This window comes from Callithrix jacchus, chromosome 13 (assembly GCF_049354715.1).
Source record: "Callithrix jacchus isolate 240 chromosome 13, calJac240_pri, whole genome shotgun sequence".
Lineage (NCBI taxonomy): Eukaryota > Metazoa > Chordata > Mammalia > Primates > Cebidae > Callithrix > Callithrix jacchus.
In genome coordinates, this window is record NC_133514.1 from 6,821,705 (window position 1) to 6,843,904 (window position 22,200).

The 22,200-nt window shown below is 38.5% G+C and overlaps 1 protein-coding gene across 3 annotated transcripts in view; it reads right to left on the bottom strand.

Annotated features, from left to right (window-relative positions):
• CSMD1 (CUB and Sushi multiple domains 1) overlaps window positions 1–22,200 on the bottom strand; it is a 2,142,320-nt gene that overhangs the window by 1,111,550 nt on the left and 1,008,570 nt on the right. For all 3 annotated transcript variants that reach the window (XM_035269622.3, XM_017963591.4, XM_008979004.5), the window contains exon 4: window positions 12,242–12,436. In XM_035269622.3, the coding sequence (XP_035125513.3) occupies window positions 12,242–12,436 (195 nt within the window). The remainder of the gene's footprint in view (window positions 1–12,241; window positions 12,437–22,200) is intronic.

Below are 22,200 nucleotides of genomic sequence, written 5' to 3' on the forward strand. Positions count from 1 at the left end.
CACCCACAGAAACTCATCATGGTTTTCAATTGATGGAAGGACTTCGATTGCTTATCACAGCATTCCTGATGACTTCCACCACAAAAACGGTACACACAGTTGACAGCCATGCTGGTATGCATTGGTACATTTTGCATTTTGATCCGCTGCTTCCTGAGTATGGTTGGTCCACTCATAACTGTTATTCCCGTGCACTTGTCACTAGTGTGTGTACGTGTGCTTGGAAATACATGCTATATTATAGCCTCCTGTACAAAGTAGCTTACAAAGTGTTCTGCTGTGTTTTTATGTTTTTTTTTTTTCAAATAAACCCTTTTTATAAAAAAATACATATCTTTTACCTAATTTAAAAATATTTTTCCAGAATTGTGTTTTCGGAATTGTGTTTTTCTGGGATTTCAACATTTGAGATTATGGTGTTTGAGAGTCTGTCTTTTGGAATTACAATCTTTTGTCATTTTTGTCAGTGCTCAGATTAAACAAAATGCATATTCATTTGCATACACGAAGAATGCTGAGGAGCTGCCATCACGTTTACCCTTAGGACCTTCCTGCCTCGATTCCTGTCATCCCGCAGCTTGCAGTCCCTGTGTGGCTGCAGGTCTGTCAACACAGCTACACCTGCCTCACACAGAGGTGCAGGTGGAATAAGGGGAGGCAGCCAAAGCCCAGCAGCTTCCCTCTCTCTTGGACAAGCCATGTCACCTGCCTTGATGAGGAAAGCACAGCCTGTCCAAGCAACCAGTGCCCCTGCTCCACTCAAACTCTTGAGGGGTCAAGCACATGTTTATCAAGAAGAAAATACTGTTTAATTCAAGTTCCAAAATTTGTTTCTCCATTCTAAGTTAGGTTCTTAGAAAATATTTGTTTTTCTCACAAGTTAGAAAGGAATGGATAGCATGTGACATGGGCCAAAGTGTCCAGAGTCAAATTCCACCTTCCCCACATACAGTGTGGGACCTTGGAGAAGTTACTGAATTCCTCTGTGATGGAGTCTCCTCATCTAAACCAGAGGAATGGTGGTAATACATAACTTCTAGACTTGTCATGAAAGTTAATAACAAGAATATATATAAGGCATGTAAATACTGACATTTTGCAATTGCTTTGTGTTTAACTCTGATTATCACCTTTCTTTCTCAAAATCTACAATTGTACTGACTAAGCTAAAATAGCCATCTCTTCCAGACAGATGCTACTCCATTTGCTAGAAATCATCTAGGTCTGGATTATTGCTAGACATATATTTTCGTACTAGCCATGTTATTGTAAGAATTAAAGAAAGAGTAAAGAAACATGAAAAGTGGCTCAACAGCCAAAGATAGGTTTATTTTGGAGAATAAATCTGAGAGCGGCTTCTGTCTGAGTTAGGTCAGAGGTGCTCTCTCTTACTAAGAGTTTTTATGGATTCAGGTGGGAGAGCTTATCACATACTCAAGAGTATTTCTGTGTTTCTGTCTTGCTTATCTGGGAGGGAGAGTTTTATGTCTGTTCCCATACACCTTCCTGAAGCTGCAGGCATATTCCCAAGTCTGCTTTTAGCTTCCCCATATTCATGCACCTAAAGGGAAAGGAGTGTGCTTATTAGGGCCCACTGTTTTACTGGGGACCATTGCATGAGTGTGAAGCTTAGTGGTTCCCCATAGACATTCCCCCCTCCTTCTGTGCCTGAGCTGTCTGATCTGTGTTTTACTGTCTGCTCTTGCTGGTTGCTTATTGTTAGGAGAGAAGTGGCAGACATGAGGTTAGAAAGGGAGCTGGAACTTAAAGTGGCAGTTTGTCTGAGACGAAGGTGCTCCTTCTCTGTCAGTGATTCACATGCACATGGATATGAATGAGCCTGTTGCAGATGTAGTTTAGATGTCGTTTTCCCAGTATTTCAGCCCAAGGGGTGGTGTGTAAAATAAAGTGACCCACTGCCATACAGGCCTTTCTTTTGCTGGGCATTCTTTTCCTTTTGCCTGAGCCCCTAACCATTTCTCTCAAGACAGTCTGCTAGTTTCTTAATCTAAAGAATATCAGTAACTCAGAAAAAAAATGTATTTTATTTAAGAGCCACCAATCTTGAAATCCTGTAGTTTACATGGATTGTCTTTCAAACGGTTTGCCATTTTTCTCTGGGCACTTAGTTCTAAAATGTAAAATTGTGCTTAGGGGGGAAGAGAGAGGAGATAGAAATGGTAATTATAGTAGCTGATATTTTTAGAATTTATCTATGCGTCAGACTCTTTGCTAACCATTTTACCTGGGTTATGTCCTTTAATCTTTACAATACATTTCTCAAGTAGGCACTTTTATTCAGATAAAAAACTTGAGGCCAAAGAGATTAAATAAATTGCCCAAAGACGCAGAGCGCCCAATTGACAGAGCTGGGATTTGCCCCAGGTGACACTGCAGGGCTGCTGAACAAGCGGCTGTACCACAACAAGCACCTTAACTCTCTACTTCGTGGGCTCAAGACTGCAGGATGTTGCACGCCATTTCATCCTTTATACTGACACTAAGCAGGACATCTGTTCAAAATACTTGTTTCTCTATGCTATATTGATACTATAGCAGAGAGATGGGTTATGTGACCTCTAGTGTCTGGCCGCCTGGGTCCAGACCTCACCTCTACTGCTTTCTGGCTGAGTCAACGTCTCAGATAAGAAGAATACATCATAAAGATGGAGAAGTCTGAGAAATTCCTTCAGTTCACGTAACAGATCATAACTGCCAGATCCCTAGAATCACTTTTTAAAAATTCTTTCTTACTTATTCCAGGACACATCACAAAGCTGTTTCTATCTTACTGCACCAGTGATTCCATGTGTCCCTCAAAGCCTTCTGTAATCTTCATTCATTAGACTCCATGCCATTACTTCCAACCTTGAGATAAAGTCCGAAATGAGATTTCTTTTGTGAAACCTTTTTGGATTAATCAAGAGTTAGCTCACTCTTAAATTTTGCCTAAACTAATTTTAAAACAGACTCTGCTCTCTGGTCCTATTCAGCTCAAATATGCTTCAGCCATTGCTGAACGTTAAAGGGAAGGGTTTCCGTCAGATTGTGACATGGATATGTGTATTTCAGACCCACTGTCTTATCCGTCTTTAGAATTATACCGTATCAGTTTGTTAAACTCCACAGTATAAGTGAAAATGAAACCCCCAGACAGCATCAGAGCTCTACAAGCATTAACAATGAGGATAGAGGATAAAACAAGTTTAAAATTCAAGCACCTGGTAAGTCTGAGCTGCAATACAGTAACCTCCAGTGTATGTGGCTCGTGGGCACTTTAAATGTGGCTAGTCAGTATTGTGGAATGGCATAACTCAAATACACAGCAGATTTTGAAATTAGCATCTTTTAAAAAGCAAAATACTTCATAGTTTACATTAATTCTGCATTAAAATTACAATCTTTTGGATGTATTATTTTGACAAAATCCATCATTACAGTGTATTTCACCTGTTTCATTTCACTTTTTCCAGGTAGCATCTGGGGATTTTTAATTTCCTCTGTGGCTCCCATCATGGGTTGTATTATATGTTATATGGTATTTAGAGCGCTGCTCTAAATACCAAGGAGCAGGTTTTTGTTGGTTGTGCATGTGGCAGCTGAATCTCAGCTCCCCTCCACCCAGGCCCCAGCATCGTCCTCAACAGAGTGCAGATGCTCCAGGTGGGATTAGCTCCTGAGCAGGTGCACCGGGAATCATCCTCCTGCTACATCTCATCCTGATCCCCTCAAGTGACTTCTAACATGTACCTCCTCTCTTTAAACCCTCTTCACCTGTCCCTTTTCTCTTTTGATGCATGCCTGGGAAGAATATATATGTAATATAAATATATATTTATAGGTAATATAAATATGTATTTATATAGATTTGTATTCATGAATATATATGGGAACATGTATATGCACACACGTATATGAATGTATATAGAATAAATATGCATATTCCAATAGCATTTTTATTGGGAATAAAGGTACAGATTTAGTTTGGTCTATGTCTCACTATTCACTTGCTTATGCCTTATTTGTTTCAGATCTCAGGCAAGGAGGAGAAGTGTTATTAAACACCCCTCTAATGCAGCAGAAGTGAATAATATACTTAATGACGCGGTGCCATAAAGATTACAGGAGGACATGTTCTCTCCGTACAATTTTGTCCTGAGCTAATACATCCATCCTTGTGGATGCAGACAAGGACATGAGCAGCCACGCTCAGGTTTAACCACTTCCTTCCAAAGCAGGATTTTGTAGAAAACATGTGAGGTGAAACTGAGGCACAGGAAGATTTCAGGAAACATAGTGCTTGTTGAGGGTGCAGGTAAAGGGAAGCCTCTGAGGGACTGCTTTGCAAAAGTCCTAGAAACCATTCTAGAACCCTCAGGGAGAGGAAAATGGTAGATTTGGGGGAAATGAAGGCAAGGGGGTGACTGAAACCTGTGACGAAATGACAACTTACTGAGGGAACAGACAACTAGAAACTTTAGGAATCACAGAAAATGACTGTATTCCACAGATTAATTATGTCTAAGTTAGAGAAACAAATCAGTAGCCTTCAGAAAGAATAGAGCTCATTCAGAGCAAGAATGCAAATGGGTAAGAAGCAGAAACTATCTGGATTATGCTGATGAAAGCTAGAGTGCCACTAAGCAAAAGAAAAATAAGGATCCTTCAAAATTTTACGACAATAAATAGCAGTGTGGCAAAGATGGGACAGTCTTTCACCAAATCTGTGTCTGCCTTCTTCCTGAGCTCACAAATGCTTCCATTTCCTGGCTTTCTTTACAGTGAAACGTGGCCACGTGGCTGAGTTTCAGCCAGTGCAGCGGATGTGCAGGAGATGAAGACTCATGTGCACAGGACCTGCCCATCACAACTAAACTTCTTCCCTTTCAGCCAACAGGATGGAGCAGGCCGGAGACCTTCATGGAAGCCAGATGCAGAAGATGGCCATCTCCAACTCACCACTGGCCAAAAATTTATCCGAACCAACTACCCATCACTGAGACTCATTCTGAATTTAACACGAGCAAAGAATACTTCCGTGTGAGCGCATTAATACTGCACTAATGAAACAAGCAGAATATGAATGCCCGGTCCAAATGTGAAACAAAGGTAATTACAACTTCATTATGAATCGCTGAGGGAAACCCAGTGCTCATCTGCACTCTGGGCTGAGTGATGTTAGGGACTGTGATGTTGGAATCACAGAAGAGGAAGTCTAATGACAGGCACATGCTTGGCTCTGCGGTGAGCAATATTCACGCAGTTTTCAAAATATGAACGCTTACTGCTTTTCAACTTTTACAAGCAGCCTTTAGATAAATTAAAGAGGACTTCCTTATTATTTAATAAATTATAAATGCTAACATATTTGATATTACAAAGGCACTAATGCAACTGAGAGAATACAGAGGCCAAAACAGGAGAGAAGATACACTAGAAACAGTAGGATATTAACAGCTTACTAAGTGGAAAGACAAGAGATGCTACCAAAAATTAAAGAAATGTAGCATAAAAGATCAATTGCATTATTCCAATTCATAAATATAATGGACAGTAACCAAGACACAGGAAGCAGAAGTGATGTAACATATTAGTACTCATATCAAGGTGTCAAATGATAAAGTTTACAATGGATAAAGTAAAAAGAATACTTTAAACACATTAGATAAAAGACAATAATGACCAAAAACCAGAAACAGTTAAATGTTACTGAGTCTGTGGCGTAAGGGCATGGATATGCTGATGGAAGTTTTCTTTTTGTAGTAAAACATTCTTTATTATTAAATTCTTTAACCATGTTCATATGTTACTTGACTTAAATTTTAGTGAAGGTGGGATGAGATCACCAACACTGTAGCTGACTTGTTAAAATGTCTAAGCTATAAATTTAAATCGGAGGTCAACTCAGTTTGAGACTTTAATTTTTTATTGCAGAAATAAACATATTTTCCCTGCCCTGCCCATTTCTTAAGGTTCTTTGAGGCACAAGCAGGATCTAGCATTTATGGGGCTCAGCATGTTCCCAAGGAGACATTGTGTAAATGTGACTGCCAGAGGACTTCCATGGTGGTCCCTTGGATTTGCACATAGGATGCAGCTGCAGGCCGCTCTGTGAAGCACGGCATCACAAACATACGTCGTTTATGACAGCCTGTGATTGGGAACTTCCAGAGTCTGACGTCAGGGATCTCAGCTCCGCAATGCTGCTGACAATTGTTTTAAGTAAAGTTTGCTAAAACAAAGTGTTCCATCATAGAATAAATAAAAGCACGTAAAAAGGTGGTGTTCAGGTGAGAGGGAGCATGAATCACTGTCTGAAGTAGAACTGGGCTAGGTTAGACCCGGCTGGGTTCAAATGGCCTGATGCCTCAGTGATTGCATAGGTAGAATGAGGCAGCCTGGGTAAGATCAGGGTAAGATACTCACAAAAATAAGATTCAGAATTGGAGCAATGGAGTCCAGGGGATGCAAGAGAGGCCGTAAAAGATGATGAGACTGTAACTTCGCTTGGCATGTAAGCTCCTGTGAAGAAATGCACCCCCTCCCTGGGGAGTGTTTTGGATCAGATGTTAGCTTTCTCAGGGAGGAGGATTTTCTGCATTCGAATATTTACTCACTTCCTTTCTACCTTCTTGCATGTCTCTATCCAAAATCCAAAGACAGTGGACCATCGTTCATGTTTTCCAATCAGGAAGAACACTTTTGTTCTGGATTCGATACTCTATTTCCCCGTAATGTCCTGGAGCCCAAAGTAATTTATACTCTATCCTAGGCTCTACCTTATGATTTAATAATTTATGACTTAATAAATGAAGTATGGGAAACATAAAGCAAATTAAGAAGGCATTTAAATCAAGAGACAAAAGCATTTTTCATTGAAACTATCTGATTGCTTCTTTCTTTTTTCATATTTTCCCCCTAGACAGACATCATACCCATAAGAAATGAAACAGTAAATCCTTTTAAGGACTGGCAGAGCATGGCAATAATATACAATAAATAAGGTGAATTAAGAAACATACAGATGTTAAGTTGAACGTCTAACAAATAAATAAATAAAATCTGACAGATTACCTCTCCAGAAAAAGAAAATTAGAGGTCTCATTTTAAATGTCAATTTGATGCTTGTTTCCTTCCTTTTTAAGGGACACAGTTTAAAGCAAAGCTGACTGACCTCTCATTTAATTCTGTACTAATTACTTTCTAGTAATTAAATATACCAGTTACAACTTTCTCTTTAAAGAGCATCATGACTACATATGTAATACATTTAGGTGTCATTATTCAGGTAAAATCTTGCCAACTGGAATAGAATACAAACTTTTATAACACTGGCCAAGGGCACTGTTGAAGGAGACGGTCGTGCTACTCTCAGGAACCCTGTAACGAAAGCTAAAGCTTCAACCAATTTCTGCAAATAAATAAGTATTAACAGAATGTTGGAGAAGCAGAATATATGCTCATTTCATTCATGTGAATTATCTCACTCTATTTGGCTAAAACTTATGTCTCTCATAGATATGTCACATTTATACATTTCTAAGAATTAGATCAATATTTTTCTTTATACTCTAGTTATCCAAATCCATGAGAAAATGTGCTGCATCATTCACATTTGTTTCAGAAAATAATGATATGTAATTGAATGCCCTTTGAAATAATACTAGACCATATATGGAAAAAAGCAAAATTTAAATATAAATTTAATAATCTATAATACAGAAGAATAATGCTTCCTGTGATGAAAGCACACTGATCTCACTGGAATTTAAAACATAGGTGGCAGCATAGAAAGACGGTTAGCTGAATGTTATGCCAACTTTGACTACATGTATGATTATGGAAATTTCTTCTCCAATTAAGAAGAAAACCACTGGAGGATATGTGAGCAGAAAAGCATTAACAATAAAGGGAAATGCCAATGGTTTAAGCTAAGTTTTAACGTCACAAGGAACTAAGGATACTGCACCTCACAGTTTTAATGGTGGTATCTTAATGTCCTGGAACGTTACAAGCTAACACCTTTAAGACATTATGTCAAAATATAAAACACGAATCAAATGAATGCTATGTGAGACACCAAGGGACTTTTATCCCTTAGAGAAATTGTAAGGGGTTGCAATGTTAAACTACAATTTGGACTTAAGTTTGAACTTGACAAATGAGTAAGATTTGTGGCTGTAGGGAAATGACAGGGAGACTTTGTGGTGGTGAAAATCCCCGAGCTAAAGTTTGGAATTTGGCATGGTGTGGTATGCTGCTGAGCCAATGCCACAGTCACTTGGATTTTCTTTTTCTGAGAGTGAGAATGGCAGAAATAAGGAAGAAGAAAGAATATATTTAGGATGTCCCGTGGCACTGCTCTTAAATGAGATTAGTTGAGGAAAATCTGCGGAAAGGAAGGGAAATGGGACACAGTTTAGATTTTGAGGCCACCACTGTTTTGAAAATATAAAGATGAAAAGTAATTAATAACAATTAAAAAAGTGAAGAGGGACATGATAAACTTCAGGTACATGCAGAGAAAATGAGCATTTTAGGAGAAATAATGGACATTCATAGTAGGAAGTAGTCATCAGATGAATTTCTCCAGGACAGAGGACTAATTTGAATATGATTAATCCCAACTCTAACATCTATTAGCAGGAACAGCCTGGGCAAGTTACTTTTCCTACCTGATGTCCAGATTTCCCTATAATATGAGTCTTCAATAAAATGCCTACTTACGAAGATTAATTTGCTAAAGTAGTGTCTGGCTTATAATAACTGGACAATACATACTAGCTTCTGGGGTAGTGGTGGTGGCAGCAGTAATAGTAATAAGACATTATGAATATAATGAGCATCAGGGATATCTCATAAGACTATAATATTTTACGAAAAATAGGCAAATATGCAGTAACTAGCAAAGAATAAGATAAAAGCATACCGAAGGAAATAATATAATGTCACATAATGACTTGCAGTGGAGGCTGTGAGTTGGCATGATTACAAGCCTAGATTAAAAGCCAGACCTGTGTTTCAGTCTTAACATTTACTATCTCAGGAACATTTGGAAATTAAAACTCTATTTCTTTACCTCTTAAATGAGTGTTAATAATTATTACATCAGTGGGTTGTTGAGAGTTAAATGGTATAATCCAAGCGAAGTGTTTAGCACAATTTTTGGCATCTCATTATGATGCCAAATAAAATATTTGCTACACTTTATTTTTGTACTCAAAAGATAAGTTTTTCCTAGGAAAGCCAAAACCTAGGAGTTGAAGCATGCTCTTTCCTAAAGTCACTGGAATAGTAAAATAATTTTTTTGGAAAATGTGAAAATTGCAGTGCTCCAGGTTAAGGAATTGTCACCTTGCCCTGAAATGTGACAATGAACACTTGGAAGAGAACACTAACCTACGATCACCTTATCTAAGAAGACTGAGAGTGTTAAAGAGTTCTTAAAAGATACACATTAAATGATCAAGGAATATTTGTCATTTTTAATAAAAAGGAGTCACCAGGCCTAGAAGAACATAAACACTGGCATCACATCTTCGAATCCTACAAGACATGATGAAAATAGGCAGAAATCCATAAAGACTGAAAAACAGAATTGAAACAACTTCGGATATTGGGGGGATATAATAACAAGTTGTATTAGTCTGTTTTATGCTGGTGAAAGTGACATAGCCGAGACTCGGTGATTTACAAAATAAAGAGGTTTAGTGTGGAAGACTCATAATCATGGTGGAAGGCAAGGAGAAGCAAGTCAGGTTTTACATGGATGGCACCAGGGAAAGAGAGCTTGTGAAACTTCTCAGGGCAGGGAAATTCCCATTTTTAAAACCATTAGATCTCATGAGACTTATTCACTATCACAAGAAGAGCATGGGAAAGACCTGCCTCCATAATTCAATTATTTCCCATGGGCTTCCTCCCAGAACATGTGGAAATTGTGGGAGTTGTAATTCAAGATGAGATTTGGGGTTGGGGCAGAGCCAAACCATATCATTCCACCCCTGGCCCCTCCCAAATCTCATGTCCTCATATTTCAAAACCAACCATGCCTTCCCAACAGTCCCCAAAAGTCTTAACTCATTTCAGCATTAACTCAAAAGTCCATATTCCAAAGTCTTATCCAAGACAAGGCAAATCCCTTCCTCTTATGAGCCTATAAAATCAAAAACAAGTTAGCTACTTCCTAGACATAATGCAGGTACAGGCATTGGGTAAATATAGCCATTTCAAATGGGAGAAATTGGCCAAGACAAAGGGTCTACAGGTCCTGTGCACATACAAAATCCAGCGGGGCAGTCAAATCTTAGAGCTGCAAAACGATCTCTTTTGACTTTGTGTCTCATATCCAGGTCATGATGATGCAAGAAGTGGTTTCCTATGGTCTTGGGCAGCTCTACCCCTGTGACTTTTCAGGGTACAGCTTCCCTCCTGGCTGCTTTCATGGGCTGGTGTTGAGGGACTGCAGCTTTTCCAGCTGCATGGTGCAAGCTGTCAGTGGATCTACCACTCTGGCATCTGGAGAATGGTGGCCCTATTCTCACAGCTCCTCTAAGCAGTGGCCCAGTAGGGACTCTGTGGCATGGGGGTGGCTCCAAGCCCACATGTCCCTTCTATAGTGCCTTAGCAAAGCTTCTACATGAGGGCCCCTCCCCTGTAGCAAACATGTATCTGGACATCCAGGCATTTCTATACATCCTCTGAAATCTAGGCAGTGGTCCCCAAACCCCAATTTTTAAATTCTACACACTCACAGGCTCAACACCAAGTGAAAGCTGCTATGGCTTGAGGGTTGCATCCTCTGAAGTCACAGCCTGAGATCTCTGTTGCTCCTTTCAGCCACAGGTGAAGTGGCTGGGATGCAGGGCACCAAGTTCCTAGGCTGTACACAGCATGGTAACCCTTGGCCAAGCCACAAAACCACTTTTTCCTCCTAGGCCACTGGACCTGTGATGGGAGGGGCTGCCATGAACACCTCTGACCTGCCCTGGAGACATTTTCTTCATTGTGTTGAGGATTAATGCTTGGCTTCTTGTTACTTACACAAATTTCTGCAGTTGGCTTGAATTTCTTCTTGGAAAATGGGATTTTCTTTTCTACTACATTGTCAGGCTCCAAAGTTCATGAACTTTTATGCTCTGCTTTCCTTGTAAAACTGAACGTCTTTACAGCACCCAAGTCACCTCTTGAATGCTTTGCTGCTTAGAAATTTCTTCCACCAGATACCTCAAATCATCTCTCTGAAGTTAAAAGTTCCACAACTCTCTTGGGCAGAGGCAAAATGCCAGCAGTCTCTTTGCTAAAACATAACAAGAGTCATCTCTGGTCCAGTTCCCAACAAGTCCCTCATCTCCATCTGAGACCACCTCAGCCTGAATTTCATTGTCCATATCATTATCAGCATTTTCCTCAGAGCTATTCAACAAGTTCCTAGAGAGTTCCAAACACTCCCACATTTTCCTGTCTTCTTCTGAGCCCTCCAAACTGTTCCAACCTCTGTCTGTTACCCAGTTCCAAAGTCACTTCCACATCTTTGGGTATCTTTTCAGGAGTGCCCCACTCTTAGTACCAATTTATTGTATTAATTCATTGTCACAATGCTGATAAAAGATATACCTTAACCTGGACAATTTATGAAAGAAAGAGGTTCAATAGAGTTATAGTTCCAAGTGGCTTGAAAAGCCTCACAATTATGGCAAAATGCAAGGAGGAACAAGCCTTGTCTTACATGGATGGCCACAGGTAAAGAGAGAGTTCATGCAGGGGAACTCCTCATATTAACACCGTCAGAGCTCACGAGACTGACTTACTATGATGAGAACGGCACAGGAAATACTTGCCCCCCTGATTCAGTTACCTTCTACTAGGTTCCTCCCACGACATATGAGAATTGTGGGAATTACAGTTCAAGGTGAGATTTGGGTGAGGACACAGCCAAACCAGATCACAAGTTGTAAACTTGCTATTGACTTTATGTAGTCCAATCATGGTGTTTAACATACGAGTATTATTACATGTTATTACATATTACATGTTATTCCTTACATACAAATAACATGTAGTACTAAATGCTATTGCTACATATTACATGTTATTTCTTACCTATTATTAACATGTAATATTGCTTTCAGGAGCAGAAGTACAAGTCAGCCTCACCTGTCCTCTATTCATTTAAGTGGAAACATTTCTAAAAGCGGCTCCAAAGCCATTGCCCTGCCCCAGCCCCCTTGTTGTACTGTACCTCTGCAAAAGGGAGCTGGGAAGTCCCACGATGCACCGTTTCCTGGGCTAACGATGCAGGTCAGGATAGCATGACCTTCCAAGATGTAGCCAGAGAGGCAGCTGTACCGGATTTTGTCTCCTATGTTGAATCTTGTTCCATGGAGAACTCCTTTCAGAATTTCTCCAGGATTTCCACAAGTGTGACTAGGTAAAACTATTGGAAAGAGGGGAAAAAAAAGGAGAAAAAAACCACGTTAAATTTTCTATGGAGAGCCATTTATACCACAAAACAGGCACCATCTTTGGATGATTAAAATGAGAAAATCTCTGGCATCAGAAAAATATTAATTGTTCCTAAAACTAAACTGAGAAAATGGCTTCTGATTTTAGAATATCTGCAGCCTAATACTTTTATAAACAGTTTTATAAAGTACAAATAAATGCATTTTGTTAAGAGAGAAAAATACTCCTGTTTGTATTTGGTGTTCCAGATGATGCCTAGATTATATTTTTCTAGCGATGAAATTCTACATGCTCATATAGCGAGCAACCAGATCACACAGTAGACAATAGAAATCTAAAACAATAATATCAGATAATACCGCAAGAGTGAATACTCATAAACCCTATTTATTTTTATGCATCCAAGACTGGTATGGTGTCTGATACATATCATTATGCAATGTACAATTAAGGTTTGATGGATAAACAATCGAATTCAATAAAAACTAGAAATCTCATGCATGGATTCATCAATGTATAAAAAAAAGATTTTATCACTATATCCCAGGCCAGCAGCCAGGTTCTGTCCATTTATAGCATCTGATTCAAAAGTAAGTTTCAGTGCTAAGTTTTGATAACACAAATACTCAATTCACTTGCATTTTGTAAACCAAGAATAAAATTCAAAGCCCTCAGCCATCTGAATGGAACCTCCTCTCAGCCAGGGTCATTCCTGAAAAACTTGTTGAGTTAACCTGAAAAACTAGTTCAAGCCATAGTGGTATGGGTGAGCCAGACCTGCCTCATTGTACCCTCTTCCCTTTTAGAATTACTGGTAGAACAGGCTCCTTAACTCTGAAAAGAAACATTGGCAATCTATTTTTGGAAGCCTGCTACCTGGAGGCTTCACATGCATGATAAAACATTGGTCTCCATAACCCTTTATCATAACCCAGACATTCCTTTCTTCTGATTCCAGGTCTTAAACAATAACTTAACTCTTTCAATTAGTTTCCAGTATTAAAAAAAGCAAACAAACAAACAAAACGCTTTGACTCTACCTATGACCTGGAAGCTCCCACTTTTCAGACAAGACCAATGTATGTATCATGTGTCTTGATGGATGTCTTATGTCTCCCAACAGTGTATAAAATTAAGTTGGGGCCCAGTCACCTTGGACAGCTGTTCTCAGGGTCTCCTGAAAGCTGTGTCATGGGCCCCTGGTCACTCATTTTTGGCTCAGAATAAATGTTTTTAAATATTTTACAGTTTGACTCTTTTCATTGACAATTTCAATAATGGGATATTGATTCTGTTCTTTTGTGACCCTCTCACATTTTCCTTGATATGATTCTCTGTCTAAATCAATCGATTTGAAACTCCATTCCGTACTCAGAGAACATGATGTTGAACTGAAGTGGTGCATCATTCAGTTGAATGGACAAAAGTCATGATTGTCAGCTACTGTCTCCTTATTTATGGTTTAAATTTAGTATGTAATCAGTAAATTAGCCGTTCTTATTTAGTATTTGAATAAGCTATGGAAATTACTAGCAGGGAAATAAAAAATATTTCCAAATAAAAATGCATTTCCAACTGAACAGAAGCCATTTTATGTCTGTATCTGCTGTCTTTGCATGGGCAAGGGGATGTATATTAATGCATTGGTATAACGTAGCACAGTATTTTTTGTTTTCTTAGTTTTTAAACTGAGAAATATTTAGAACTTTTCTAGAATCTGGGGAAGGAATCTCAGTTTTTTTTTTAAAAGAATTTTCATTTATCATGACACTACATAAGTACAAACTGAGCTATGTAGAAACACTTAGGAAATAAATGCTACTGCTTAGATATTATTATTATTGACATATTTAGGAAATCTCCATTTACACAGTCAAAGTGTGCTCAGTTCTAGTTTTTAATTTTTATGAGAGCAGTCTGCAAAAATCAGTTTAAAAACACAACAGAAAACAGTTCAACATTATCTACAATAATTTGTGTTGTCTTTTTCAATAAGAAAATTCTGTATTTATTTCCACATTCACTATCCCTAAAGCAAAAATGCGTGCTGTTTATAGTACATTACAAATGACATCTGTAAGGAAGAAAAACTTTCCATTTTGTCCGGGCAGCCCTTCGGATTATAACTCAGAATGCCTGTCTGTCCGCTGAGCCGCGAGCTCTTAAGGTCAAAGACACAGGTTAAATAGCCACCGTAAATGGAAAGAGAGAAGCAGAGTGATCGACAGAGAAGGGGAATGTGTGGACAAACATATGTTGGGTGTTGTTATAGTCTAGGGATATTCAAAATTAATAAATCCTCATGTCTTCTTAGGGTCATTATTATCATCGTTAACTGTTACTAATAATTCTTCTTAGAAGGCAGCCAGGCACAGAGGCTCACGCCTGTAATCCCAGCACTTTGGAAGGCCGAGCTGGGCAGATCACAAGGTCAGGAGATTGAGACAGTCCTGGCCAACATGGTGAAACCTCATCTCTACTAATTTTTGTAAAAATACAAAAATTAGCTGGGTGAGGTGGCATGTGCCTGTAATCCCAGCTACTCGGGAGGCTGAGGCAGGAGAAATGCCTGAACCTGGGAGGCGGAGATTGCAGTGAGCCGAGATCGCAACACTGCACTCCAACCTAGTGACAGAGTGAGACTTTGTCAAAACAAAAAAAAAACAAAAAACAAACAAAAAAACATTTTCTAATAGAAGGTGTCCAGAAAATTGTTCCCCAAAGACAAGGGTTATCGATGACAATCTATCAAATTAGCCTGCCAAAGATAACCACAATGACCAGTCAATACCACGCATGGAAAAATCCAAATGGACCACTCTGAAAATGGCACTTAGTCTGTGCAACTATTTTTTTTCTGTTAAAAAAGCATAAAATTACTTTTTTCAATCAGCTTTGGTATGAAAAATGTAATTAATTATTGTGCTGAAAGATCAACAGAACATTCTACAGGAATAAATGGTTGTGAGCTGCATAACGACCGCTCAATGATAGGTCTCATACACGATGCCAGTCCCAGGAGCTTACGGCCTAGTGATGCTGTAGCCGTCATACTGTGGTAGCACCAAGTACAACTCACATGTGTGTGGGGACCCTGATGGAAACAAGCCACCTGAGCTGCCAGTCATACGAAAGTGTAGCACATACAATTCGGTTTATTACATGTTTGATGATAATAATGAACAGCTGTTACTGTTTTTTGTATTTATTATAATTTTATCATTATTTCAGAGGATGTTTCTTCTACTCAAAAAAAAAATAATAATAATTTAACTGTAAAACAACCTTAGTCAGGTCCTTCAGGAAGAATTTCAGAAGGAGCCATTGTTATTCTAGGATATGGCAGCTCCATACTTGTCATTGTCCCTGAAGACCTTCCAGTGGGACAAGATGTGGAGATGGAGGATATCGTGATATCTCAAGATACTGCTGTTATGGACAAGCCTCACACTTTATTATCCACAGCGTATTTAGTAAATTTTGAGAGAAATGAAGTCCTCCAAAATTGTTATCACTGTAATGTGCAATGGTATTTTCCAGCATGGTAGAAATGTACTGACTCATACATTTTCTAAGGAAAAATATCATTAATAAATACAAGAATTTCCCCAAGAAGGATTCTGAAAAGAAATATGTGTAAACACCCATCACTTCTAACTTTCGACAGATAGCTACTCCCATAAAACTGAATATGAAAAATATTTATTCCATTCTATTTCATCAATTTCGAAAAGATATTTTTAGCAGGGAAAAATTAAGGCCGATGTTAGAAGTAGCAAATGTCAAAGAAAAAAGTAGACCTCAATGGAGAGTGTGCCTGTTCTTTCGATGAAATCGCATTTTCAGTTGTTGTATCTGATGTAAAGGATCCTTGTCCAGGTGCAGTTGCAGGCTTTTATTTCACAGCAGGTGCACAAAGGGCACCGTTACCATCACCACCATTGCATCATAACATTGATGAGAAAAGTAAGATTTCTGACCAGAGCCACTGCCTGTTCTTTCCATGTCTGCATGAGGTTTCTCCAGTTTCCTCCATATCCCAACAATGTGCATGATAAGTTCACTGGTATGTGCCCAGGGTCCCAATGTAAGTGTGTGGTGTGTGTTTGTGTGTGTGTGTGTCCCCGCCATGGCAGGGTGTCCTGTCCAGGGTTGGTGCCCACCCCACCTGTTATCCTGAGCTGCTGAGACAGCCCTGACCACCCACAACCCAAAACTGGAATAATTGGATAAATTGTTATTTTGCTTGCTTTTATTAATCTTTCTCAAATGAATGCACAGCTCGGATCTATTTCAGTGTTTGATATTTCAAGTGCTTCGATCTTGAATATTTAGAATTTTGGCAATGTTTTGTCTGACCAGAAATATAGGAACTTTACTCTGGTTTATACCAATTAGACTATGGGAAAATTGTTTTTTTCTTATGTTGATTTGCTTAGAGCTACAGTTTCCAAGAACCCGCCAAGCACAAGAAGTGAAGACTTGCTATAATGGCAATAGCCGTCAGCTCCATGCAACGGTCCAAAGAGTCAGAGGATAAAGAGGACGTCTATTTCTGGGCACCTTAGACCACTTTAACGGTTTTCCTTCTTGTCCTTGTCTGCAGATTTTGTCTTTACTTTAACATCGTGACACTTAATTATAAAAGAAATTGAAAAACACAAATCAGACACAGTCTTTGCAAGGTGCAAAGCATTAAGATGGGTGTTTACAAATACTTCTTTTCAGAATCCTTCTTAAGGAGATTCTCATATTCAACTGACAAGGATTCTAATGGAAAGGAGAATGGTCTTTAGGTCTTTTCTTTTACATGGATCAGCTCTGTTTATGGACTGAAATTGTTTTCCCATCAGTATTTATTTTACAGAGGAAGGATGTGAAGATTGAATTAGATAACAGGTCTCCAAATATCTGTTCTTTAAGACTCCAGGACACTTTATTGTAAACAGCTGTTGATAGCTCGAAGGGCCCTGGATCATTCCAGGTTGGGCTTGAATCTTCTTATCATCGCATATCAATGTTAAGATATTATAAAGTAGATCATAAATTATCCTATACATATATGCAATAACTGTAATACACATAGCTCATGAGCTTAGTGGGAACAGAAAAAAAGAAAGTTTTTCAAAATTCAGTTGGACAATAAATCATTTTAGAAAAAATAAATCAGTAAGTAATGCATAATTTAAGTCACTTTATTTCTGCACTTGGCAAGAAAATGTAAATAAGTATCAGAGGCTTAAAATTAATTTAAGGATTTTAAAAGCAAAATAACTTAGCAAATGGGAAAAAATGATTAAATCTACCATATATGGTTTAAAGTTGCTGGCTGGTGACACAGTTATCAATTTATGGTGTAGGGATTGGGACTTTTACCTTTAATACATTTTCTTTTTAAAAAGTTAAATTTTAATGTGAACAATATCAACAAATAAAAATAATTAAGAATAAATTAGAATATGTTTTCCAGTTGCAAACGCTAACAAATGCAAATTGCACATAGTATTATAAATCCATCAGAAAGTTTATTTTAAAAAATCACAATACTTATAAATTGAAAAATAGTGATGGAATCGTTTGTAGGTCTGTGCAAAGATTTAAGACACAGATGCGAAAATTGCCAACATTTGGTGATTCAGTGGTTGAGCAAAACTAATTTAAAAGCGAAGTCAGTTCAATCCAATTTCATTTCTGCCAATTTCATTTTAACTGTATTTTTAACCAGCTTTTCTGAAGATTATCCTGTCTGTTTGTGACTCCCACAAGTAATGAAAGCACATTAAGAATTCAGTAAATACTTACGGAGTTGACATAAACTCTACTTCTAATTCTCTTTATTTCCTGAGCCATTTGCATGCTTTCCCACAGATGCTTCAAGAAAGCAATTCTGATTTAGGTGATGGGAACTGTGTGCCCAACCCAGACACTTGGTGGTGTGAAAGGTTTTCTTGAAAGAGCTCTGGGCGCAATTCTCTCCTCTCATGGCAGGTTTCCATCAATTTATAAAGCCAAGTCTGCACACCAGGGCTTAAAACCTGAAATACTGCCTGCCATTCTAAACATGCACATGAAAATCTCCTTCTAACACTTAATTTGGCAAGTACCTATGGTCACAATTGAGTGACTTAATGGGGCTACCACGTCAAACCTTTAACTCAGCTGTTTCGATGATTAAGTGGATGCCATATTAAGTATCTTTCCAAAAGAAAGGTGAAAACATGAGGCTACAGTGAAATACAATGTTAATATGCATTACTACATGGGACAAGGCTATGGAAAAGGAGTTTGAAAGTCATCAAAGGAGCGGCAGCTGTACAGTCAGTGGACTTTGATGAGGTGCATTCATTTGGAATCTGTGTCCCTTGGGATTTCTCTCAACTTCGTTACACTTTGCCTCTCTAGTATGTCCTGGTAGCTTAAGAAAATATAACTCCAGGATGGGCGCGGTGGCTCAAGCCTGTAATCCCAGCACTTTGGGAGGCCAAGGCAGGTGGCTCATGAGGTCAAGAGATCGAGACAATCCTGGTCAACATGGTGAAACCCCATCTCTACTAAAAATACAAAAAAAAAAAAAAATACTAGCTGGACATGGTGGCACGTGCCTGTAATCCCAGCTACTCAGGAGGTTGCAGTGAGCCGAGATCACACCATTGCACTCCAGCCTGGGTAACAAGAGCGAAACTCCATCTCAAAAAAAAAAAAAAAAAAAAAAAAAAGAAAGAAAAGAAAAGAAATATAACTCTACCCTCATTATGTGCACTTGCTATGTAAACCCACAATATCAGATGTGTTTGCTTTGGACTGTTTGTTGATGAAAGTTCTTCACTCCACTCTCCTGGCTTTGGGAATAGAAAAATCTGGCTATATAATTATCAGGATCACATCACAAAAATAAGATTTTCAATTCTGGAAACCTGACATTTATTCTCTTTACTGGCTCTCCGAATACAGGCCAATCTGTAAGAGGAGAAAGTGCTGAGAAAGTATTTACGACAAAAGCAATGAGGACCTCCCAGGAGGTGGCAGTCATGATAATCACTGAAAGCCTTCTATTTTTAAAAAGTTTCATTCTCCAGGATGAGGAATGACAGTGCAAGAGGAGGACCTTATAGAAAGCATTGCTATGGGAAGTAACAGGAACTGCCTGAGAAGAAATAAATGAGGAAGTGAGTTGTAAATATACTCAAAGGTGGAAAAGGGTAAGGTTTGGCCAAATAAAAAAGGAAACTTTTTTTTTTTTCTCTGTAGGGGAAGCAGTAGTCGTAAGCATTTACAGAAAGGATACAGCACAGTGAGTTACAGTCATCAGATTTGGCATCAGTCAGACTTGGGTTTCTGCTCCAGAAACTGATTTTGTGATGTTGGACCAATTACTTAGATCTTAGTTTCCACGTCTTGAAAAGGGGAGTGAAAAGTAAAGGTTACTCATGGATTTACAATAGAAAATTTTGAAAAGATAGCACAAGTGAAACAGCAGGGCACTTGGTGCAGGTTAAGCGTTCCACACTTGTCAGTACTTTTTAATTGATTTTCCCAATTCTAAAGCACCATGCAAATTTTAGGGAAATGATACAATTTCAAAGTATACAGAGATTTTAACACAACCCAATTTCAGAAACAATGTTTCTAAAAGTGTATCAGAGTCAAGATTATCGTTAAATGCTAGCATAGTTGTAAAGGAGATAAAGGAGAAGGATATCCCAGGTTTTCATTTAGCAGTATTAAGGCTACCTCATTATCCCTGCCTTATAATAATAACTGGAAATACTTACACAACACATAATATGTGCTAGACACTGTTCTACGTATTTTATATTTATTAAGAATGTATATCAGTGGGCCGGGCGCGGTAGCTCAAGCCTGTAATCCCAGCACTTTGGGAGGCCAAGGCAGGTGGATCACGAGGTCAAGAGATCGAGACCATCCTGGTCAACATGGTGAAAACCCGTCTCTACTAAAAATACAAAAAATTAGCTGGGCACGGTGGCACGTGCCTGTAATCCCAGCTACTCAGGAGGCTGAGGCAGGAGAATTGCCTGAACCCAGGAGGCGGAGGTTGTGGTGAGCCGAAATTGCGCCATTGCACTCCAGCCTGGGTAACAAGAGCGAAACTCCGTCTCAAAAAAAAAAACATCATGCTGCAGAGAGCTTAAGTAACTTCTGTGACACATAACTGGTAAGAATTGGTGGTAGGACTTGCATATGATGGATTCAGACTCCCTACTTGCAAGCACGACAAAAAACTCTTTCATATGAAAATGTGGCTAACATCAAAAGAGATGATGATAAAGTGTCATTAGATCCATAGTGTTCGCGAGGGGGTTTCGTTATAATAACAGGGATATATAGATTTGGGAGAATTATGACGTTCTCTTAGGCAGAACTGAGGGCACAATTATAATGTAGTTTTTTTAAAAAAATATTTTAAGCTCTCCAGGTAAATTCATATAATAGCAGAAACACTGCAGGAAAGACTGCAGCAAAGTCAAAACAAGGTAAACGACTAGTTGGCAAATGGATTTGAAATCCACAGGCTGGATGTGCAAAAGATTTTGAATAGCACGTGGAAGACATTAGAAGCTCTGACAATTGAGCAAATAAAAATGCTGTTGCAAGATGATTTTGACTGTGTAAATGGCTTTTGAGAAGCATAATGCATATTTGCTAGTGTGAATTAGAAACAATCTTATGGTCTTACATTTTGACTTCACTAGTTATTCCCCATGTGGTCCTACATCTTCAAGTTAAAGGGAGACATTGTCCTAATTTCACTAAATGAAAGGTAATAGTTGTCGGTCCTGTGCCCTTTTAAAAACTAAAAAAATTAATCCATATACAAATTTCCACAAAACTATGGCAAGGATAGTTAAATTCAAATCAAGCTTACTAGTAAGAAAGAAACAACATCTTTCATGCCTCACCTGACATCCGGTCTTAAGAATTAGTATCTATAAGGATCAAAGTGTTCCAAAAATATTCAACCAAACCCCAAAGAATGCTCAAGAATATTTACGGGAATACAAAAATATTCAGCATCTGTCAAACTGAGATTCACGATGTCTGGCATCCAGTCAAAAATGACGAAGCATGCAAAAAAGTCAGAAGAAGAAAACTTGATCAATGAAAACTGAGCCAGAAACCAAACAGAACTTCAATCAGTGGACACCAGCATTAAAACTTGGATTACCATTGTATTCCTGTTCTCAAGCAGGTGATGATGCAACACATTACTAGAGACATGGAAATGTTAAAGAAAAAAAAAGAAAAAGAAAAAAAAAGAGACCCAGATTGAAAATTTAGAGTTAAAACCATCTGAGATTTAAAAATCTATGGATGTTATTAAAGGCAGAACAGACATAGCAGAAAGTAAGATTAACCAACATGCAGACATAACAAGAGAAAGCATTTAAAATGGAACAAAGAACTGAAGATAAAGATTTCCAAACAAAAACAACACCAAGGGCACAGAGAATCCCCGAATTCTGGGACCTCTCCAAGCAGACATATATGTGTAATTAAAGTCACTGAAGGCAGGGAACACAAAGGGTAGGAGAAAAACAGAAAAAAGAAAGCCAATTACCTAAAAATTTCAAAATTTACTAAAATAGTGAACTCGTAAGTACAAGAGGTTCAGTAAGTGCAAAATGCAAAGAACCCGAAGAGCACTATATCACACACGTCAAAATCAAGTTGCCTAGATACAGCAATGAAGAAAAATGTCTTCAAAGCCACCAC